We start from the raw sequence: 25,694 nt of genomic DNA on the forward strand, positions 1-25,694 counted from the left end.
TTTATTCTGTGAGTTTTTCCAGTTTCTGATTACCGAACTTATTGATTTGATTGGATTACTTGCAAACTTCAATGCTCTGTGGTAATCAAATTATAAATTTTTAATTTTCTCAAACTCTATAAAATGAATAAGTTAAAGGAATGAATGTAAAGATCAATTTCCATACTGCCATATATCCAGGAGCATCTTTTACACTTGGCGACATCACTGTATTTGCAAACACATTTTACTTTTTAACTTTTTAAACTTTTTTTTTAAAACAGATTTTGTGTACGATTTACCTGGACATTATAAATTGCTTTAAACCTGTCTTAAGCCAATCGTAGACTCTTATATATTTTTTTCATATATGCTGTATATATTTTGTAGTTTGCTGCTACTACTCTTTGCTCACAATACTCTTATACTTTTATATTTTCTTCTTATCCTTATATAATAATAATAAATATATTGATATTCTTACATACATCTCAGAACTTCAAGAATCTACAAACCTCAAAAGCATTTCGCCAGTTAAATCTTCACTGATATCAGAGACAATAACAAGATCATCACCCACAAGTGAAAAGATTTCTTATGAAGATGAAGAAGAAGAATCTGAAGATTCCCTACAAACAGAAATATCTTGCGATAAAGTTAATCTTTCAGATACCAAGCGATCGAAAATACATCCAAAAAGACCGAAACAAGACCTTCCTGTGAAGTCCGAAATTTCTCCAGTTAAAAAACAAGGTGATTATATTGACAAGCAAAAAATATTGGATGAAAGCATTTCTAAAACTAAAAGCTTGGAACCTGCAATGGACATTTCCACTACCAGAGACACCAAAGAAGTGGTTCCACATCAAGAACTTTCGTCTCAGAGTGATTCGAGAAGAACAATGGCGGATAAAGGGATTGTAGCAAAACCCAAAACTTCTAAAGATAAAACTGAACCAATTCAAGACCTTCTCAAAGATGAAGAACCGCACCAGAAACCTGCAAATGGTAGAGCAACCACTGACGTTCTCAAGAAAGAACCAATCCCTTCTAAAAGTGATTTACAGAAAGATGAACAAGAACAAACAACGGAAGACGTCCCAGTCATTACTCGACTTACAGTACGAAAGAAAATAGAAACTGTGGAAAAACCCAAAATCGAGGGAAATGTTTCAAAGAAGATTTCTCTCCAAGTGAAGGAAGCAGAAGACATAGCAAAGAGTATAGCAGTGGAGTCTTCAGTGATCAGCTGTGAAAAACCTGAAATCTTCTCCATCCAACATTTAAAGCTCTCAACGAAAGATCAATATTCTGATTCTGCAGAAACAAATCTTACAATTGCCTCAAAAAGAGCCAGTTTAGCAGAAATACCAGCTACTGAGGTAAAAGATGAGGTTTCTAAAAGTGATTTACAGAAAGATAAAGAGCAAACAGAGGAAATTTCAGGCGTTACTCCACTTACTGTCCAAACGAAAACAGAAACTGTGGAAAAAACTAAAATCGAAGACAATTTTCCAAAGAAGAAAACAGTAAATGAGAGGATGCAGCCGAAATCTAAGAGTATATCGGTAGAGTCTTCAGTGATCAGCTGTGAAAAACCTGACATAATCTCCATCCAAAGTGCAAAACTCTCTAAGAAAGATTATTATTCTGATTCTGCTGAAAAGAATCTTACATTAGCATCAAAAAGAGCCAGTTTAGCAGATTTACGAGATACTGAGGTGAAAGATGAGATTTCTAAATCAGAAGCAACCACAGAAGTCCTAAAGAAAGAATTGGTTCCTTCTAAAAGTGATTTACAGGAAGATAAAGAACAAATAAAGGAAATTTCAAGCGTTACTCCACTTACAGTCCAAAAGAAAACAGAAACTGTGGAAAAAACGAAAATTGAAGACAATTTTCCAAAGAAGAAAACAGTAAATGAGAGGATGGAGCCGAAATCTAAGAGTATATCAGTAGAGTCTTCAGTGATCAGTCGTGAAAAACCTGAAATCATCTCCATCCAAAGTGAGAAACTATCTAAGAAAGATTACTATTCTGATTCAGCTGAAGAGAATCTTACATTAGCATCAAAAAGAGCCAGTTTAGCAGATAAATCGAGTATCGATGAAAAGCAAAACATTCAACTAAAAGAAGAAATCAATTCTCAAACTGATTTACAGACAGATAAAGAACAAACAATAGAAGAAATTCAAAGCATTGCTCAACTTACTTTAAGTAAGGAAATAGAAACAGTGGAAAAACTCAAAATCAAGGACGAATTTTCAACAAAGAAGGTAAAAGAAAGCAGAGATGAGAGAATAAAACCTAAATCAAAGGGTGTAGTTGAGTTTCCAGTGATTAGTATAGAAGAAAGTGAGAAGCTCTCTGAGAAAGATTATTATTCTGATTCTCCGGACAAAGTTCTTACAATCGCATCAAAAAGAGACCAAAGAGAGATTCCATCAACAGAGAAGGAAGCTGTAGTTTTAACAGAATCTTTACAAGAAGGTTCGGTAACTAGCGACATTCAAGAATCGGGTAGAGAAAACATTAAAACCACCAAACCTGACAAACGTGATAAACCTGCATTAATTAGCAAGGCTCTAAAACAAAAGATTAAACCCAAATTGACGGATAAATCAGCTACCAAATCAGACGTTTACTCAGACACAACTACAGAAGTTCTTAAGAAAGAATTAATCTCTTATAAAAGTGATTTACAGAAAGATAAAGAACAAACAACAAGAGAAGAAGAAGAGATTCCAGGCATTACTCAACTTACTTTACTACAAAAAATAGAAACAGTGGAAAAACCCAAAATCAAGAAAGATTTACCAAAGAAGGCAACAGCAGATCAGAGAGTAGAGCCAGTATCAATGAGTATAGCAGTAGAGTCTTCAGTGGACAGTCGTGAAAAACCTGAAATCATCTCCATCCAAAGTGAGAAGCTCTCTAAGAAAGATTACTATTCTGATTTTCCAGACAAGGGTCTTACAGTCACATCAAAAAGAGACCAAAGAGAGATTCCATCAACAGAGAAGGAAGCTGTAGTTTTAACAGAATCTTTACAAGAAGGTTCAATAACAAGCAACAATCAAGAATTAGGGATAGTCAACGCTAAAACCGCCAAACATGACAAACCTGAGTTAATTAGCAAGCCTCTAAAACAAGAGTTTGAACCCAGTTTGACAGACAAATCTGATACTGATCAAAGACAGAAGATTCTTTTGAAAGAAGAAGAATCAGACCTTTACTCAGACACAACTACAGAAGGTCTTAAGAAAGAATTAATCGCTTCTAAAAGTGATTTACAGAAAGATAAAGAACAAACAACAGAAGAAGAAGAGATTCCAGGCGTTACTCAACTTACTGTACTACAAAAAATAGAAACAGTGGAAAAACCCAAAATCAAGAAAGATTTACCAAAGAAAGCAACAGCAGATCAGAGAGTAGAGCCAGTATCAATGAGTATAGCAGTAGAGTCTTCAGTGGACAGTCGTGAAAAACCTGAAATCATCTCCATCCAAAGTGAGAAGCTCTCTAAGAAAGATTACTATTCTGATTTTCCAGACAAGGGTCTTACAGTCACATCAAAAAGAGACCAAAGAGAGATTCCATCAACACAGAAGGAAGCTGTAGTTTTAACCAAATCATTACAAGAAGGTTTTGTAACTAAGGACATTAAAGAATCAGGTATAGTCAACGTTAAAACCACCAAACATGACAAACCTGAATTGATTAGCAAGTCCCTAAAACAGGAGATTGAACCCAGTTTGTCAGACATACTGAAAATTTCAGAATCAGGCATTTATCCAGAAACCTGCCCAGATTTTCGACAAACGCAAATAACGATTGATCAGTTAAATCAGACCCTTGATGATGATAAAAAGAGAATAAAAACAAAGGAGGAAAGATCAGGGCGAATGGAAGGAAGGAGAATTTCAAGAGTTCAACCACTAAAAGAGAAAACTATTCCTGAAGTCTCTATAAAAAATCTACAGGACACGAAAGAAATCATTCCAAAAGAACAGAAGCCTTGGCAGCAAGTAGAAACCAAACTTCCAGTATCACAGGAATGTCGACCATCCCAAGAAATCCCAACTAATGTCCAAGATGTTAGAGACACTAAAGCTAGCAATGTTGTTGAAGAGTATATTCCACAAGAACAGAAAAATAAAATATATCTAGAAGAGGTCGTTCCTCTACAAATATTTTCTAAAGATGAGATGCCAAAATTCACTGAGAAAATTAAATCAAGTATGAAAGAAGCGCCAACGACAACCGCAATAACTCCATCTCCGAGATTGAGCGTGTCATCAGGACACAAATCTGAATCGCCTCAACAAGACGATAAAAAGATGTCAAAGGGTACCTCAACCAAATTGGAGAAAACAATCGATCTACAAGAAAAGCAAACTGTCTCAGAAGAACGAGATTTTACGACTTCAGAACACTTGTCTAGTGAAATTCGTCCCTCTATAAAACAAATACCAGAATCGAATATATTGCACCAAACAATGCCTATAGACGACCCCAGTCTAAAATCAATAAAACAGATTGATCAAGACATATCAATACCTTTACAAACCAACAAAGACGAAATTTTACACTTAAAACTTCAAGACTTACCAAAGGACAGTGATTTACCCACAGTTTCTGATCAAAAGGCAGAGATCTTACCTATCTTACCATGTTCTAAAGAACTAGAGATCATTACAGCCGATGATTCCAGAATAACCGATACAACGGAAACAATCCAAGAACAAGAAAAGACTCAATTTCAGGAAGAAAAAGCTCAAAAATCGAAGAAACCCAGAGAGAAACCTCTTCAGAAAGCACTTCTCAAATCCCAACGTGGGGATATTAAGGAAGATTCATCAACTAAACCCTGGATTTCAATTGAGACGCCAATGGAGGCTTCTGAAGACGCGAAATTTGGGAAAACCGAAGAATATCAACACAAAGAACAATACTCTTTGGACAGAAAAGATCTGAGACAAGAATTTGACGCCAATGTTCCAATAGCGACGACTTTGAGAGGTATTTGAGACCACAATCTTGCGCGATTGCGCACTCTTATAACTCTTGCGCACTCTTATAACAACTCAACTCTTGCGCACTCTTAACACCACGCAACGATTTTGGGCGCCAAGTCCAACTCTTGTTTGTCTCACTTTGTTTTAATTTTTGTTTTTACAGTAGTCCACCATGTTCCATACTGTACACTTGTTTGATTGCGAATGGCATTATATTTCAGGGTCCACTTACTTACGTACTTAGAATATACTGTATATATTTAATTTTAGTAAGAAACAATAGTAAGAAACAAACCACTCGATTGCCACTCTTCTTAATTGCTTAATCTTGCACTTTTTAATGTATTTTTTTCATTGTCTGTATTTAAGATATATGTGTATATAATATAAGTTTGTGTGTTTGTGTGTTTGTGAGTGTACATTCAGTGTTATTTGTAAAATACCCAAGGCTTTCACCAGCCAGGGGATTCACAGAGCAATGCTGTTAAAAATGTGCAGTGTGTAATATGTGTTTTATATGTATTTTTAAGTGTCTGAACCAGAGAAGATAGCTCCCAAAGAAAAGGAACCTGTTCCTATGAAACGGGAGGAAGTTACTCCCAAAGGTACAAACATATATTTCTGTTTGTTTTTGGGTTAAATGTTTTATATACTTCTTTTTTGTCTTTTGTCTTTGAATCCTCTTAAAATCTATATTTTTATAACCTGGTCAATACTACTTTCCCACAGTTGAAAAGAAAGCAACTCCAGAACCTGCAGCTAAGAAAGTCTCTCCAGCTGGAGGTACTTTTATCTTTCTTTGTGTTTTTAACTCTTAAATGTGTCTTAATTTATAATGTCTCTGTTTGTTAACACTGTAAATATAAGGGATGCTAAACATGTCTTAAGTGTGTCTTTTCATGTCGTTTGTGTTGATTTTTACATTTATGTATTTACGTATTTATGTATCTATATCTTGGGCTAAAATGTCGGTAATGTTTTGTCGGTACTAACATGATCTTAATGAGGTTTTTTGACCTCGTCATCTTTCTAAACTCTAAAAACTGGCCCACAGTTGAGAAAAAAGCTTCACCAGAGCCTGCAGTTGTTGCGCCGCCAGAAAAGAAAGTGACTCCGGTTGAAGGTACTTCATTGTTTAACATGATTTTATAATTTATAATCTAAACATCTTGTATACTAAGTCTTATACTATGAGGTTCCTCTTGTGTATGACTTGTCATACCTTATACTTTATTCTAATTACTAATCTAAATGTCTAAATGTTGTTTAAAACCATTGTCTGTTGTTTGGTTTGTGTGTTTGTGTGTTGTCTAAGACTAAGATTAATTCTTCTTATTACTTAATTTTCTCTTTTAATACAATTTTTTAAATACAATACCTGCAGCTGAATATCCTCCAACTCTGGACTCAAAAGTTGTTTTGCTCAAAGTTCTTTAAGAAGAAAAGAAGAAGATGCCTCTTAGTTAAAGTCGAATTTTGACAGATTTTTGCACTGTTAAAATAGCCGAATTCCGAGCTCAGCTGTCTCTTAAAGGGAATGATGAGCAAGAGACACTCTGATTGGTTTATTATTTCACGTTATGCCCAAAATCTTTTGTCTTTTGTGTTTTTTGAGACACATAAGGTGTACTTTTCCCGTCGTTACGATAGCAAAGCCCTAAATCAAGCTTTCAATCAATCGCCAACAAATCATTAAAATAGGACCAAAACCTCATTGGATTTTTTGTGAAGATCTTTCTTTAAGATTTATTTTAAAAATATTTAAAAATATCTAAGGTTCCTGCTGAAGAACATATACCTCTTGAGAAACAAGTTGAAAATACTTCAAAGTATATATTTTCTTGAATATTTTACTTTCTTGTGTGTATTAAAAAAGGTAAGTACTCTTAAACTCACCATTACACTCAATAAAAATATAATATAAATAATATTAAATCTCAATATTAAATCACACAGAGCATAAAAATTGTATTTATTTATTTTGTCTTATATATTTATTTTTTTTCTTATTATCTTCCTATTAACGCTTAACTATTCACGTTTGTCTGCACAGCCTCTAGCTTTACATATATTGACCATATGTAAAGCTATATATTTATCTGTTTCTGCATTAACTCTCACACTTCCGCTCCTACATAATCTTACATATCCTGTTCTGTCCGACACTTTAAAGTTCATTATTTATTATTGTTTGACTATTTTTTAATCAGATGGTGAAAAGGGACCTGTTTCTGCACCTGGACCTGTGAGAAAAGGTACGATCATACTTACAAATGCTTCTGTAATTTTGTAATAATGTTTTAATATGTTTAATATATGTTTTATTACGTTTAATATATTTGGGTCTGTTTTTCCTGGACAGGGATTAAGCCTTGTCTTTAGACTGCATTTTTCTTTTATTGGAAAATCTCCAGTTAAAAGGCTGTCCAGTCTGAGACTAGGCTTAATCTCAGATTGGGAAACATATATTACATATATACATTATTTCTCTGATTTTGTGATATGTGATTTGTGTCATGAATTGTTAAGGGAATTTCTTCAGATAGTAAATGTGGCGGCACTGTGAAGTTGGTGGATTTTTTATTGTGTTGTATTGTATTGTGTTTTATTGTTGTGTTCTGTTAGTTCTGAATGTTGTATGTCCTGTTAGTCCAAGTCCTGTAGTTCTCCCTGTTTTTTTGTATATTTTGTTATGTCCAGAATATATCTGAATACCAGTATATCAATGGTATATCATGTTTGGTGTGTTGGGTTCTGTTTTTTATTGTATGTACATACTTGTATGTATGTTTTCGTTGTGTTTTACTGTTTAATGTGAAAATTTCCGAATCTAAAGGAAAAATTCTTAAAAAAGAAGAAGAGGTGCTTGAAATGCCAACTTTAAAGAAAGTTACAAGGGTCGCTAAAGTCACGGAGGAAGAATCCGAAACAGTGCAACTGAAGAAGGTTCTCAAACCATCGCCGGAAGAGCCTGAAGAACCCAAAAAGGTCTACGCTGAAGCGACCAGAGAGGTTTTAATCACTGAGAGTTACGAGGCTGAAATGCATTTTGAGAAATACGAAAGAATCAAGAGAACGGAAGAGAAAAAACCTGAACCGGAGAAAAAGAAGCCTGTTGAACTTGAACAAAAGAAAGAGGCGATAAAACCAGAGGAAAAAGTGGAAGAAAAGAAGCCTGAAGTAAAGAAAGTGGCAAAGGTTCCAAAACAGGAAACACCCGAGGAACCTGGCCTTGCTCTGAAGAAAGTAAAGAAATTACCTACCGAAACGAAAGAACAAGAATCCGTCAAACTAAAACCTTTTGAAAAACCTGGAAAACCAGCGGTTGAACCTGAACCAGCCGCCAAAAAGGAACCGAAAGAGGGAGAACGCATCTCTTTTGAAAGAGAGCGAGAGCCTATAAGTTTCGAGAAAGTTGAAAGACCTCCCAAAGAACCGACGCAAAAAGAACCGGAAGCGCCCAAGAAAGTGGAGGAGCCTTCCAAACTGGAAGAGAAGAAACCGGAGGAGGCTGTCCGTAAACCTGTGGAAAGAGCCAAAAAGGAAAAGGAGAAGCCTGAAGAACCTGAACCGCCATCTTGGAAAGGCAAGAGAATCCCAAAACAAGAGGAAGAACCAGAGAAGATTCAGCTGAAGCCCTTCAAGAAGCCTTCAGCTGAAAAAGAGGCACCGGAACCAAAGGCAAAAGTGCCCACGGAGGTTCCACCACCAACTAAAAAAGTGCCAAAGGAGGAGATTATTCCAACCAAAGAACCAAAACCTCCAATGAAGGAAGCAGCAGCAGCGGAGAAGCCCAAAGAAAAAGAGAAAGAGCCTGAAAAAGAGAAGCCTGTTGAGGTCCCTCAAGAAAAAGACGACAAGAAGGAACTTCCCAAAAAGGTTGAGACTCCCGTAGACAAGGTTAAAACTCCCGTAGAGAAGGATAAACCACTGAAGAAAGAGGTTGAGGAGGAGAAGAAGAAGCCTCTAATTGTCAAAAAGGGAAGTTTACCCAAAGAACCTGAAGAGAAAGAAGAAGTCGTGCTAAAACCTCTCAAACCGAAGGCTTTGGAGCCTAAGAAGACGCCGTCGCCCAAGGTTGACCAAGTGAAACCTGTTGAGTTGACGCCGGTAGAGAAGAAGCCCAGCCTGGACAGGACTAAAAAAACACTGCCACCAAAGGTTTCGCCCAAAGAATCCATTGAAAGCGTTACGCTCAAGAAGGTGCCGAAGAAGGTTTCTCCTCCGGAAGAACCGATCAAAGCTGTCAGGGATCGAGAGGAAATTCCGATCATGAAGGAGCTGTCGCCCGGAGCCGTGCAGGTCCGGAAGATCCCCACCCAGATGGAGGAGGAGGTGTACGAAGAGGAGATGGTGGAGGTTGCAGAGGAAGAGGAGGAGGAGGAGACCTGGGGATGGGAGCTGGTTCCTGAAGAGAGTTACGGATCCGAGGATTACGAAGAATATTACGAAGAAGACGCTCTGGAGACGATGGGAATGCCGGGCGGGAGACAAGGTGAGAGGGTGGATGTGGCTCCTCACCACTGAATGTCGTAATTCCCACCTCCGGACCTCAGATCTTGTTTTTGTTCCCCGAATAATTCCCATGACCATCCTCCTCATGTGCATCACCAACTAAATCTTGTCATTCTTCATTTATGTCATCATTTATGTGTCTTCATTGTCTGTTGGTCTTTGTTGGTCTCCATTGTCTGTTGGTCTTCATGGGTCATTGTCTGTTGCACGTAATCAATCTTCTCTTAACGTCCTCCCATCTTATTTGTCCTGTTTGTTGTCCATACGTCCTCAACGTCATATTTAACCACAGTGGTCGATCCATTACTGCTGTCTAACGTTCAATTTATAATAATTGGCGGCATGATTCTCTTCATGGTTTTCATCATCCTATGATCATCATCATCACCATCATCATCATACTTGATAAAACCATACCTGGATTTTGATATGTTCCACATATTTCCTTTTACTGTTGTTAGTGTTACACTTCTGTACATATAGAATAAGCTATTAATGCACATTCTGCACATTGATATCCTTGAAATGGTAATAATAATAATTTATTAATAATTTGTACTTGATCAGAGGGCACACCGAAAGAGGAGGCTGGCAGAGGAAGAGGCTTAAAACGTAAGTACAAGTATTTGTAGGAGCTTATTTTTTTTGAGCATGGTCCATTGTATGTTTGTTTATCTTCTCAACTCATATATTCTGTTTGAGCATCAAAAAATGATTTTATTTGATATTATAAAGCTAAAAATAACAAGGTAATACTTAAATAAAGGTGTACTTAACTACCTAGTTCCCGGGTAGTTCCCAGGTCCCCAGGCTGATTGCCATATTATACTCAGTAACCGGGGTGTGTATTATACTCGACCAGGATGTGAGTTGAGCACTTGGGCAAGAAGATTCAAACCAAGTGATTTTTGCTATCTGGGATTGAATTTTCAACCATTGTGTTTTTAAATCCGCTAAAAGAACTTAACTGTAAAAAATGTTGTAGTACATTAACATATTTCTTTATTAATGTAAATGTAAACAATTTTCTTTGGGCATTAAAGGTTTTGTTGGGTAAAAACATACACATTTTAGATTTTTAATCGTATATAGTTTGGCCAAAGATATTGATGTAGACAATTGGTCCACATACTTACCTGTGTTCTACACTTGGTATTTAAAGCTTCCACTAGAGGGTGCTCCACTGTAACCCTAATGTTTCTGTGTGCCTTCATCGATAGCTTTTAAATCCTGATATTAAAAAAAGAACATTAGCTAAATTTTACTGTAAATTATCTCCATTACAGCGAAGAAAACCCCGTCTCCCGGTGAAGCCGGGCGAGGAAGAGGAAGACCCGGAGCCGGAGGAGATAAGCCCCCCGGCGAGGCTCCGTTCGGTTTCCAGCTGAAGGCGGTTCCTCTGAAGTTCGTGAAGGAGCTGGAGAACATCGTCCTGCAGGAAGCCGAGTCCATCGGTTCCTCAGCCGTGTTCGAGTGCCAGATTTCTCCTTCTACTGCCATCACCACCTGGATGAAGGACGGAAGCAACCTGAGGGAGAGTCCAAAACACAAGTTCACCTCCGACGGCAAAGACCGTAAACTGGCCATCATCGACGTCCAGCTGTCCGACAGAGGAGAGTACACCTGTGTAGCCAAGCTGGGAAATAAGGAGAAGACCTCCACCGCCAAACTCATTGTAGAAGGTGAGCACAGCACTTAGATCTGTAACACCTTAAATTCAGTGTGCTTTGTTTTTTTGTACAACTTCATGAATTAATTATTTGCTATAATAAACACTTTTATAGCAAAACAAGCTATAAAAGTTAGTTAGTTATTGTAGCTAAAATAAATTGTTAATCGAATAGAATCAGATATTGAGTTGAGTTGAGACCTCAAATTGTTCTTTGAATCTAGGCCATTTATAAATTCCAAAAAATCCAGTTTATAGCTTGTACTGATTTATTGGCAAAATAAACTAAACACGAAGTAAAAATAACAGCATCATCCATGAACACACTATTTTAGAATTTACTATTTAAGCTCCGATTTTCTAATAACACTAAACTCTACTAAACTATAAAGAAAAACAGTTTTGAACATCTCTGCTGGATTTCAGGCTTTCAGTTAACAGCTGTGCTGAACTCATCAAGAGTTTACTTAAATTTCTTGCCTCCTCTTAAACCCTATCTGGAAAGGATTAGTGATTAATGATTCGTTTCTAATTTTCTCTCTTTTATGGTGTTTTTTTTTATCCTCTGTGATTTTATTCCCGTCCAGAACGATCATGTTCGTGTGTTTCTCAGACGTCCTCTGAGAAAATTACAGGCTGAATTATCTACTGTTTTTCTCTGAACTCCGTGCTCCTCCGGTAATTTTAGTCCCGTCCGGACGCACATCTCTGAGTTTCGTCTCCTCGCCTTTAATAAAATAGATATTTGTCCACTGCCGCACACCGTAATTACACTTTGGGCGCGCCACAGTTTCCATGGAGATCCACATTAAAAACACAACAGCGAGTGGAAATGGAGGAGCTACTGAACTCCAAGATGTCATGTGACCGAGAAAAAAGCCTAAAAACTCACTGATCCTCCTGTTTTTACTATTGCAATCCGGATGCAGGAGTTTTATCTCTAAAGAGTAGAAGTGTGAAATATTTTACACAGACGAACCCCTGAGAAAAATAATCCCGTCTGGATAGGGCTATAATGTTAGTTTGAGAGCATCAGGTGTAAAGATACAGTATACAGTGAATAGCTCTATATGAGTAATGTTCTAATCCAGATTATAAGAAAAAGTAAATAAATAATGAAAAAAAAAAGAAACTTCTAGTGCTGTCACAAAAACATTATGATGAAACTGGCACTCATCAGGACCGCCCCAGGAAAGGAAGAGCGAGAGTTTCCTCTGTTGTACAGGATAAGTTTATCAGAGTTACCAGCCTCAGAATCCACAAGATAACAGTTTAAACAGATAAGATTATTTTAGAGTATTTTGGTTTGTTTAACACTGTTTTTAAGTTACTACATGATTCCTAATTTGTTTCTTCATAATCTTATAGATCACTTTACTATTCATTTACTATGTAGGAAATAAATAAAAATAAAATATTAAAATTAGAAGTTGTGTCTGATACTGTATTTTGTGAAGAGTGTGTATATTCCGATGATTGTATTTAATGTTGTGTTTCTGGATTGTGTAGAGTTACCTGTGAGATTCACTAAGAACCTGGATGAGGAGATGTCGGTGATTAAGGGTCAGCCGCTGTATCTGACCTGTGAGTTGAGTAAAGAGAGGGATGTTGTTTGGAAGAAGGATGGAAAGATTCTCTCACCCATTCCCGGAAAAGTCGCCATCAACGTGATCGGCATGCAGCACGCCGTCACCATCCAGGACTCCAGCGACGCCGACGCTGCGGTGTACACCTGCGAGTGTGAGAACCTGCAGACCCAGACCACCGTCAAAATCATCGGTACGCTCTCCAGAGCATTTAATTACATTATAATTACATTTCATACTATTTCCATTTACTTAACTACATTTTAAAACATGAATTTATTATTCTGTTGCACATCATAGATAAATACTAGAGACTCTAAAACTGTATTTTTATACTTTATATTTAATTGTATTTTTATATATATGATTATTATCATTATCTTATCCTTCTTCTTTTTTGTAACATCTGTGTATTGTGTATATACTGGATGCTAAAAATCTATCTATCTATCTATCTATCTATCTATCTATCTATCTATCTATCTATCTATCTATCTATCTATCTATCTTAACAAATTTATTTTAGATTCAAATTAAGATTCTCCATTTGAATGATCCAAAATTAATCATACAAATTGATAAAGATCGATCTTTAAATTTGAAACAGAACTTTGCACTTTGCAACTTCTTAATATAAACTTAATATAAACACTAATATTTGAAGTAAATGTATGTTGAGTGTTTTTTTTTTTACAATTTCTTCAATGAATTCTACACTAATCAATATTATAGAATATACCAAAAATATACTAAAACCAAACTGTTGTTGTAGCTAAAATAATCTCTACACAAATTGATATCGATTGAGATCTTGTGAATCAGATTAAAATCAGATTAAGATTTTAGGCAATTAAAAAAAAATCCAATTTATACAAGTTAGCTTACCAATGTTTTGTCATAATGAACTAAACACGAAGTAAAAACAACAGCATCATTTCTGGATAGACTATTTAAGAATTTGCTATTTAGGATTTTAAACTCTCTACTACTGCAGCATTTATACACTTACAGCACATTCACACTTTCATCATCATAATAACTAGAAAAATACACAGATAAAACACAGAGAACTCTGTTAAAAGTCTTTTCTTTAGAGAAATTACAGATGAAGTCAGAGAGCGGTGAGTACTGTTTCTACACCTTCAAATAAAGACTCTTAGAAACTGGAGAAAAAAAAACTGCTACAGGAAGACGTCTGGCTGACCCACATGGAAACAGCAGCTTTAGCCTTTAGCTCTTTAGATCAACATGATTAAGGACTGAGTCTCAGTTTCAGCAGAGAAGAGAAGAATTAGAATTAGAATTAGAATTAATCTGACAGGAGAAGAAGAACTGCACTAATAAAGTTATCAATAAGATAAAGATACAATAATATGGATTATACAGCACTACAGTTACTGAACTACTGGATAAAACTTAAGATTTTTTACGTTCATTACTTCTTTCTTGATTTTAGGTACTGTATACGGTTTTGTAGAAATAGGAAAAGATTTACACAGGGTTTTATTTTGTGTTAATTATGAGAATATCAGAATTTTGCCATCAGTAAGACTATAATCAGAGTTTAAGGAGTTTTGAACCACCTTAAACAAATTTAAAAATATTAACTTAATACATTTTTTATTGGCAGAGATCATCAGGGACTGGTTGGTGAAGCCTCTGAGGGATCAGCATGTGAAACCGAAGGCCATGGCTACCTTCAAGTGTGAGCTCTATAAAGACACTCCCAACTGGAAGTGGTTTAAAGGAAATGATGAAATTCCGAACGACCCCACAGATAAAACCGAGGTGAAGAAGGACGGGAAGGAGCTCACTCTGACCATTAAAAACGCCCAACCCAACGACGTCGGAGAGTACGCCATGGAAGTGGAGGGCCGGAGATACACCGCAAAACTCACTCTTGGAGGTATAATACGATATAAAATATGTGCTGTTTAATTTTTGGAAATATATTTTGAGTTTATAATTGGAGGGCACCAAATACGCTGAAATTATGTGGCTGAAAATGGCAAAAAAAGCGTTTTCAGCAAGTTTCAGCAAAAGTAAAGAGAATAAAACGTATGTTTATACCAGACAATGCCTTATTTATATATATAACCCTTCTATTATGTTCATTTGTCAGGAACCAAATTCTACAAATCCTAAAAATCAGTGTGAATATTTCATTACTAACTTTATTACTAATTAAAGTATCAATTTTTAGTTCAATGCTGTTCCTAACCTCTAACAGGTAACGCTTCAATTAGGATAATTCACTCGTTTTTCATGGTTTTAATGTTTCACTACTTTGTAGAGCTTTACTTTTGAAAGACCAACATATAAAACACAGTAGTTTTACATAACATTAACATTAAAACATAACATTGCAATTTAGTTTTAGTTTTAGTTTTAGTTTTAGTTTTACTTTTTGCAAGGGGTTGGTTGGTTGCAAATATGTGAGATGAACCATTTTCATATTATATGTTGATTAATTACACTAATTAATGCAAGCAGAAGAATTTTATACTGAAAAAAAAATACTTTTAACTGTTTTTCAAACTTTAAAACAGGAGGGTTTTAGTCATAATGTAGTGAGCCTGCAAACAGACATCAAACGGCAGGTTTAAGTTCATTTTTGTGCTAAACATGAAAATAAATAAAGCGTTTAGCACAGTTTACTTTTCCCGTTTACAACCAGTTTACTCAGTTTTCTAACTCTTCACAACTGACTGTTTCTCCAGTTGAAAGCTGAATACGAGCTGTACAGGACTAGGATAGTAACGTTAGCAAAACTAGCTAAAACTAGCTTTACCTCAGTGGTGCCACTAGGTCTAACATGAGGCGAATAGGTGATCAATTCTAATAATTCTAATAAAATATATTATTGTGCAATAATGTGCTTCATTTTACTTTTATTGCAATACATTTTTGATTAGGGTAGCAGTGTTGAGAAAAATATATTTTGCTTTGTTGGAATGTCTGCTGGCATATTCAGAATGTTAGCTTAGTGTTTAGTAAATAGTTTTTAAATTGTGGTTTTGCAGCTGATGTTTTTTTATTTAAAACAAACCCTCATTTTGTTGGTTTCTGACATTTTCCATTAATTCAATGCATCCCTAGTTTAACCTGGACTTTCACTGTTTGTGTTTTTGAGTTATTGATCTATTTATTATTGATTTATCACTGATCAATCAGAGCGTGAAGCTGAGATCCTGAAGCCTCTCGCCAGTGTGGAGGTTGTGGAGAAAGGAGAGGCGAACTTTGAGACTGAAATCTCTGAGGATGATGTACCTGGAGAATGGAAACTCAGAGGGCAGGTTCTCACAAGATCACCGGTAAGAAATCAGAGTAATTACTGCCCCTCAGGAGTGTAGAAATATATCGATATATCAAAGTATTGCAATTTTTTGTTCTCATATTTTTTCTCAATTCTATCATTCCCAATAAAAGGTGCTATTGATTTTTAATTATCATTTTAAGTTATACTGCAGTGAACTAACAAACAGTCTTAAGACGGCAGGTTTAAGTTCATTTTTTTTAGGCGCAGTATTGATTTTAATTTTCTAGGCTAAAGATTGGTGTCAGAAGTGGTTTATTTAGTGTTCTGTTTAAACCCCGCCCTCTAGACTATATTAGACAGTATTTAAAAAAAAGACTTTGGTTGAAAAGAACTTAAGTAAAGAAAATTAATAGTTTATAGCAAACAATGACTTATTTATTTAAAGTAATGTTGCAGTGAGCCAGCAAACAGTCTTAAAACGTGCACAGTATTGTGATTTTTAATTATTATTTTAGATCTAGCCTAAAGATTGGTGTCAGAAATGGCTCATTTAGTGTTCTGTTTATACATCTGCCACTAGATTACACCTTTATTTAAACAATTATTGGGTAATATATAGCCAAAAGCAGTGTGTAAGACTGGTGGAGGAGAACATGATGCCAAGATGCATGAAAAAAACTGTGATTAAAAAGCACCAGGGTTATTCCACCAAATATTGATTATTTCTGAACTCTTAAAACTTTATGAATATGAACTTGTTTTCTTTGTATTATTTGAGGTCTGAAAGTTCTACATCTTTTTTGTTATTTCAGTCATTTCTCATTTTCTGTAAATAAATGCTCTAAATGAGAATATTTTTATTTGTAATTTGGGAGAAATGTTGTCTGTAGTTTATAGAATAAAACAACAATGTTCATTTTACTCAAACATAAACCTATAAATAGCAGAATCAGAGAAACTGATTCAGAGAAACTGTGAACACACTTTTTTTTTTACTGTTTTTCTTCTTAAGACATGTGATATCAGGGCGGAGGGAGGGAAGCGATTCCTCACTCTGAAAAACGTTCAGCTGGATCAGGCTGGAGAAGTATCGTTCCAGGCTCTGAACGCTCTCACCAGCGCAATGCTAACAGTGAAAGGTACAGTAATATACAGTAAAATCACTATATTATTACCATCCTCATCTTTCTACACTCATATTATATTATATTATATATTATATTATATATTCATATTATACACTAACACCTCATACACCACCACCATGCTAATCACTGCTAATCACTGCAGTGCTGAGGATTTTCCACTGAATGTCTGCAAATATATATATATATATATATATATATATATATATATATATATATATATAGTACAAGTCAAAAGTTTGGACACACCTTCTAATTTTATATTTTTCCTAAATGATAGTAAATGAATAGTGAAGTGATCTTATTAACTCTTGATGAGTTCAACACAGCTGTTAACTGAAAGCCTAAATTCCAGGTGACTCTACCTCATAAAACTGACTGAGAAAATATGCATATATTCATATGTTTTTTTCCATAGTATAATGTAAAAAACACTGAATTTAACACGTGTCCAAACTTTTTACAGGTACTGTAGACATATAAACATATTTATATATATTTACAGAGGTTGAAGAATGAAACTGAAACACCTGTCATCATTTTAGTGTGGGATTTTAGGTTTCATGGCTAAATTGGAGCAGCCTGGTGTTCAATCTTCATTAATTGCACATTGCACCAGTAAGAGCAGAGTGTGAAGGTTCAATTAGCAGGGTAAGAGCACAGTTCTGCTCTAAATATTACAATGAACACAACATTGTGGGAGACATACCAGAGTTCAAAAGAGGACAAATTGTTGGTGCACGTCTTGCTGGAGCATCTGTGACCAAGACAGCAAGTCTTTGTGATGCATCAAGAGCCACGGTATCCAGGGTAATGTCAGCATACCACCAAGAAGGACCAACCACATCCAACAGGATTAACTGTGGACGCTGTAAGAGGAAGCTGTCTGAAAGGGATGTTCGGGTGCTAACCCGGATTGTATCCAAAAAACATAAAACCACGGCTGATCAAATCACGCAGAATTCAATGTGCACCTCAACTCTCCTGTTTCCACCAGAACTGTCCGTCACCACAATCAATTACTGTGCTCTAAAACCAGGTGTTTCAGTTTCATTGTGAACATGTTGAGGTCAATGTGTGTGTATATATATATATTTTTTTATTTTTTCTTCCCGATAACCTTCATTTAAACCCTCTAGAAATCGAGATGGACTTCACAGTCCCTCTAAAAGACGTCACCGTCCCCGAAAAGAAACAGGCGAAGTTTGAGTGCTCCATCACTAAAGACGTGCCTAAAGTCATGTGGTATAGAGGATCTGATATCGTGATATCAGACCAGAAATACGATATAATTGACGACGGAAAGAAACACATGCTGGTTATAAACCACTGTGAGTTTGATGATGAGGGGGAGTACACTATTGAGGTGTTGGGTAAAACGTCCACAGCTAAGCTGACGGTGGAGGGTAAGTCCCGGTTCGGTCCATTCTGTTCAGTCTCAGGTTTGGGAACGCCGGGTTTTCTGGGTTTGGCTGACGGTTGATTGTGTGTTGAAGGTATGAGGCTGAAGTTTATCTCGCCCATCTCGGATCAGACCGTGAAGGAAGGTAGCACGGCTCGGTTCGAGCTGGAGCTCTCGCACGAGAACGTGCCGGTGGCGTGGTACAAAAACGAGACCAAACTGCACCCGAGCAGAACCGTGCTGACCCATATCGATGGAAAAAGGCACATTTTAGAGATTAAGGAAGTGACTCTAGATGATACCTGCCAGATAAAGGCAGAGGCTAAAGGAATATCCACTACAGCCAACCTGACGGTGCTAGGTAACCTTTTATACATCGGGTTTTATATACATATATTCTGTTCTAGAGTTTGAATCATGTTTATGGATGTTTTGTTTAGTTTACATTGAAACATTTCTACACTACCGCTCAAAAGTGTTAAAACTAAACCAAATTTTTACTCTTTATCTTTCCATTTAAGCTCTTTAGGTCCAGTTAATAACCAGAAAGCGTACAAAATCCAACATTTACACACATAAAAAACATAAAAAGACACAGATAAAACACGGAGAAATCTGTTAAAACTATTAAAAGTAGAAGTTCTTTTAGTCTTTAGAGAAATTACAGATACAGAAGTCAGAGAGCGGTGAGAACTGTTTCTACACCTTCAAATAAAGACTCTTAGAAACTGGAGAAAAAAAACTGCTACAGGAAGACGTCTGGCTGACCCACATGGAAACAGCAGCTTTAGCCTTTAGCTCTTTAGATTAACATGATTAAGAACTGAGTCTCAGTTTCAGCAGAGAAGAGAAGAATTAGAATTAGAGTTAGAATTAGAATTAATCTGACAAGAGAAGAAGAACTGCAGTAATAAAGTTATTAATAAGAAAAACGAAACAATAAGGGTGTTCTAATACTTTTGAACGGTAGTGTATCAGTAGTAAAAAGAGCAGATTTTGTTTGAGAGTTTTATTTGTTGTTCTATATTTACTGTGCAGTTTACATTTTGTGTAACATTTTTCATTATTGTTCTTATTTTATACAAAATCCTTTTGTATAAAGTTTTGGTGAGTTAAAAAATTTTCTACAGGCTTTTTCTCATATTTAATCTGTTAAAAAAATATTTAACATTTGTTTTATTGTATTATTTTGGGTACCACTTTAAAATGAGGCTCCTTAATACAGCGTTTATAACAAAGGTTATAAATGAGTGTATTAATGGTTATTAATTAGGCATAAATAGAAAAGGCAAAAAATACTAATTCTACATTATTTTATACTGTTAGAAGTCAGATCTTACTACTAGATGCTTATTTTATCATTAACTTAATTTATGTTAATAATTTAACTTTTATAATTAATATTACTATAATAACATTATATGACTAAACTGACCTTCTATATTATTTTATTAGATATGTTATAAACACTATTTTCACTGTTTTAGGGTTCTTTCTATTGATGTGTTGTAAGTTTGGCTTATTATTATATTATATGTGTTTTTGTAAGTATTTACAATTTAATTTATAGCCTTTAATAAATACAGTTATAAGCTATTTATAAACCCTTTATAAAGGATCCTTATTTTAAGGTGGTTATTTATTATTATAGAGTAGGAACATGTTTTTTACTCCTTTCTTCTGCAGATGAGAAATAAATAAATGCGATAAATGCAGGAATGCTTTTTTATCTGATATTAAACGCACATTAATGTATATTTTTCAGAGGGCGACGCCTACTTCACGGTGAAGCTGCAGGACTACACGGCGGTGGAGAAGGACGAGGTGACGCTGGACTGTGAGCTCAGTAAGGACGTCCCGGTGAAGTGGTTCCACAACGAGACGGAGATTAAAGCCTCTAAGATGGTGTCGATGAAGGTGGAGGGGAAGAGGAGGATCCTCAGTATTAAGAAGGTGGAGGATAAAGATAAGGGTCAGTACGTCTGCGACTGCGGAACCGACAAAACCACCGCCAACGTCAACATCGAAGGTCTGCATCACATTTCCTACTGTATAAAATATTAAAATACAATATATTAATATTCTATATGAGGATTATGAGGTAAATACAGTATATTTTATTAATGTTTTATATGAGGATTATGAGGTAAATACAGTATATTTTATTAATGTTCTATATGAGGATTATGAGGTAAATACAGTATATTTTATTAATGTTTTATATGAGGATTATGAGGTAAATACAGTATATTTTATTAATGTTCTATATGAGGATTATGAGGTAAATACAGTATATTTTATTAATGTTCTATATGAGGATTATGAGGTAAATACAGTTTATTAATGTTCTATATGAGGATTATGAGGTAAATACAGTTTATTAATGTTCTATATGAGGATTATGAGGTAAATACAGTATATTTTATTAATGTTCTATATGAGGATTATGAGGTGAATACAGTATATTTTATTAATGTTTTATATGAGGATTATGAGGTAAATACAATATATTTTATTAATGTTCTATATGAGGATTATGAGGTAAATACAGTATATTTTATTAATGTTCTATATGAGGATTATGAGGTAAATACAGTATATTTTATTAATGTTCTATATGAGGATTATGAGGTAAATACAGTATATTTTATTAATGTTTTATATGAGGATTATGAGGTAAATACAATATATTTTATTAATGTTCTATATGAGGATTATGAGGTAAATACAGTATATTTTATTAATGTTCTATATGAGGATTATGAGGTAAATACAGTTTATTAATGTTCTATATGAGGATTATGAGGTAAATACAGTTTATTAATGTTCTATATGAGGATTATGAGGTAAATACAGTTTATTAATGTTCTATATGAGGATTATGAGGTAAATACAGTTTATTAATGTTCTATATGAGGATTATGAGGTAAATACAGTATATTTTATTAATGTTTAATATGAGGATTATGAGGTAAATACAGTATATTTTATTAATGTTCTATATGAGGATTATGAGGTAAATACAGTTTATTAATGTTCTATATGAGGATTATGAGGTAAATACAATATATTTTATTAATGTTCTATATGAGGATTATGAGGTAAATACAGTATATTTTATTAATGTTTAATATGAGGATTATGAGGTAAATACAGTTTATTAATGTTTTATATGAGGATTATGAGGTAAATACAATATATTTTATTAATGTTCTATATGAGGATTATGAGGTAAATACAGTATATTTTATTAATGTTTAATATGAGGATTATGAGGTAAATACAGTATATTTTATTAATGTTTAATATGAGGATTATGAGGTAAATACAGTATATTTTATTAATGTTCTATATGAGGATTATGAGGTAAATACAGTTTATTAATGTTCTATATGAGGATTATGAGGTAAATACAGTTTATTAATGTTCTATATGAGGATTATGAGGTAAATACAGTTTATTAATGTTCTATATGAGGATTATGAGGTAAATACAGTATATTTTATTAATGTTTAATATGAGGATTATGAGGTAAATACAGTATATTTTATTAATGTTCTATATGAGGATTATGAGGTAAATACAGTTTATTAATGTTCTATATGAGGATTATGAGGTAAATACAGTATATTTTATTAATGTTTTATATGAGGATTATGAGGTAAATACAATATATTTTATTAATGTTCTATATGAGGATTATGAGGTAAATACAGTATATTTTATTAATGTTTTATATGAGGATTATGAGGTAAATACAATATATTTTATTAATGTTCTATATGAGGATTATGAGGTAAATACAGTATATTTTATTAATGTTTAATATGAGGATTATGAGGTAAATACAGTATATTTTATTAATGTTTAATATGAGGATTATGAGGTAAATACAGTTTATTAATGTTCTATATGAGGATTATGAGGTAAATACAATATATTTTATTAATGTTCTATATGAGGATTATGAGGTGAATACAATATATTTTATTAATGTTTTATATGAGGATTATGAGGTAAATACAGTTTATTAATGTTCTATATGAGGATTATGAGGTAAATACAATATATTTTATTAATGTTTTATATGAGGATTATGAGGTAAATACAATATATTTTATTAATGTTCTATATGAGGATTATGAGGTAAATACAGTTTATTAATGTTTTATATGAGGATTATGAGGTAAATACAATATATTTTATTAATGTTCTATATGAGGATTATGAGGTAAATACAATATATTTTATTAATGTTCTATATGAGGATTATGAGGTAAATACAGTATATTTTATTAATGTTTTAATATGAGGATTATGAGGTAAATACAATATATTTTATTAATGTTTTATATGAGGATTATGAGGTAAATACAATAGATTTTATTAATGTTTTATATGAGGATTATGAGGTAAATACAATATATTTTATTAATGTTCTATATGAGGATTATGAGGTAAATGCAGTTTATTAATGTTCTATATGAGGATTATGAGGTAAATACAGTATATTTTATTAATGTTTTATATGAGGATTATGAGGTAAATACAATATATTTTATTAATGTTCTATATGAGGATTATGAGGTAAATACAGTATATTTTATTAATGTTTTATATGAGGATTATGAGGTAAATACAATATATTTTATTAATGTTCTATATGAGGATTATGAGGTAAATACAGTATATTTTATTAATGTTTAATATGAGGATTATGAGGTAAATACAGTATATTTTATTAATGTTTAATATGAGGATTATGAGGTAAATACAGTTTATTAATGTTCTATATGAGGATTATGAGGTAAATACAATATATTTTATTAATGTTCTATATGAGGATTATGAGGTGAATACAATATATTTTATTAATGTTTTATATGAGGATTATGAGGTAAATACAGTTTATTAATGTTCTATATGAGGATTATGAGGTAAATACAATATATTTTATTAATGTTTTATATGAGGATTATGAGGTAAATACAATATATTTTATTAATGTTCTATATGAGGATTATGAGGTAAATACAATATATTTTATTAATGTTCTATATGAGGATTATGAGGTAAATACAGTTTATTAATGTTCTATATGAGGATTATGAGGTAAATACAATATATTTTATTAATGTTCTATATGAGGATTATGAGGTGAATACAATATATTTTATTAATGTTTTATATGAGGATTATGATGTAAATACAGTTTATTAATATTCTATATGAGGATTATGAGGTGAATACAGTATATTTTATTAATGTTTTATATGAGGATTATGAGGTAAATACAGTTTATTAATATTCTATATGAGGATTATGAGGTAAATACAATATATTTTATTAATGTTCTATATGAGGATTATGAGGTAAATACAGTTTATTAATGTTTTATATGAGGATTATGATGTAAATACAGTTTATTAATGTTCTATATGAGGATTATGAGGTAAATACAGTTTATTAATATTCTATATGAGGATTATGAGGTAAATACAATATATTTTATTAATGTTCTATATGAGGATTATGAGGTAAATACAGTTTATTAATGTTTTATATGAGGATTATGAGGTAAATACAGTTTATTAATGTTCTATATGAGGATTATGAGGTAGATACAATATATTTTATTAATGTTCTATATGAGGATTATGAGGTAGATACAATATATTTTATTAATGTTCTATATGAGGATTATGAGGTAGATACAATATATTTTATTAATGTTCTATATGAGGATTATGAGGTAAATACAGTTTATTAATGTTCTATATGAGGATTATGAGGTAAATACAGTATATTTTATTAATGATCTATATGAGGATTATGAGGTAAATACAATATATTTTATTAATCATCTATATGAGGATTATGAGGTAAATACAGTATATTTTATTAATGTTCTATATGAGGATTATGAGGTAAATACAATATATTTTATTAATGTTCTATATGAGGATTATGAGGTAAATACAATATATTTTATTAATGTTCTATATGAGGATTATGAGGTAAATACAATATATTTTATTAATGTTCTATATGAGGATTATGAGGTAAATACAATATATTTTATTAATGTTCTATATGAGGATTATGAGGTAAATACAATATATTTTATTAATGTTCTATATGAGGATTATGAGGTAAATACAGTTTATTAATGTTCTATATGAGGATTATGAGGTAAATACAATATATTTTATCAATGTTTTATATGAGGATTATGAGGTAAATACAATATATTTTATTAATGTTTTATATGAGGATTATGAGGTAAATACAGTATATTTTATTAATGTTCTATATGAGGATTATGAGGTAAATACAATATATTTTATTAATGTTCTATATGAGGATTATGAGGTAAATACAGTATATTTTATTAATGTTTTATATGAGGATTATGAGGTAAATACAGTTTATTAATGATCTATATGAGGATTATGAGGTGAATACAATATATTTTATTAATGTTTTATATGAGGATTATGAGGTGAATACAATATATTTTATCAATGTTTTATATGAGGATTATGAGGTAAATACAGTATATTTTATTAATGTTTTATATGAGGATTATGAGGTAAATACAGTTTATTAATGATCTATATGAGGATTATGAGGTGAATACAATATATTTTATTAATGTTTTATATGAGGATTATGAGGTGAATACAATATATTTTATTAATGTTCTATATGAGGATTATGAGGTAAATACAGTATATTTTATTAATGTTCTATATGAGGATTATGAGGTAAATACAGTTTATTAATGTTTTATATGAGGATTATGAGGTAAATACAATATATTTTATTAATGTTTTATATAAGGATTATGAGGTAAATACAATATATTTTATTCATGTTTTAATATGAGGATTATGAGGTAAATACAGTTTATTAATGTTCTATATGAGGATTATGAGGTGAATACAGTATATTTTATTAATGATCTATATGAGGATTATGAGGTAAATATATTTTATTAATGTTTTATATGAGGATTGTGAGGTAAATATATTTTATTAATGTTTTATATGAGGATTGTGAGGTAAATATATTTTATTAATGTTTTATATGAGGATTGTGAGGTAAATATATTTTATTAA

At 32.9% G+C, this 25,694-nt stretch overlaps 1 protein-coding gene across 1 annotated transcript in view; it reads left to right on the forward strand.

Annotated features, from left to right (window-relative positions):
- Nucleotides 1-25,694, forward strand: part of ttn.2 (titin, tandem duplicate 2) — a 285,809-nt gene that overhangs the window by 118,280 nt on the left and 141,835 nt on the right. The window contains exons 101-114 of the mRNA XM_049484655.1: nt 5,528-5,602; nt 5,727-5,780; nt 6,052-6,120; nt 7,208-7,252; nt 7,834-9,492; nt 10,080-10,124; nt 10,799-11,194; nt 12,691-12,960; nt 14,398-14,673; nt 15,942-16,081; nt 17,039-17,165; nt 18,311-18,577; nt 18,668-18,934; nt 20,339-20,602. Coding sequence (XP_049340612.1) covers nt 5,528-5,602; nt 5,727-5,780; nt 6,052-6,120; nt 7,208-7,252; nt 7,834-9,492; nt 10,080-10,124; nt 10,799-11,194; nt 12,691-12,960; nt 14,398-14,673; nt 15,942-16,081; nt 17,039-17,165; nt 18,311-18,577; nt 18,668-18,934; nt 20,339-20,602 — 3,954 coding nt within the window. The remainder of the gene's footprint in view (nt 1-5,527; nt 5,603-5,726; nt 5,781-6,051; nt 6,121-7,207; nt 7,253-7,833; nt 9,493-10,079; nt 10,125-10,798; nt 11,195-12,690; nt 12,961-14,397; nt 14,674-15,941; nt 16,082-17,038; nt 17,166-18,310; nt 18,578-18,667; nt 18,935-20,338; nt 20,603-25,694) is intronic.

Source organism: Astyanax mexicanus, chromosome 11 (genome assembly GCF_023375975.1).
Source record: "Astyanax mexicanus isolate ESR-SI-001 chromosome 11, AstMex3_surface, whole genome shotgun sequence".
Lineage (NCBI taxonomy): Eukaryota > Metazoa > Chordata > Actinopteri > Characiformes > Acestrorhamphidae > Astyanax > Astyanax mexicanus.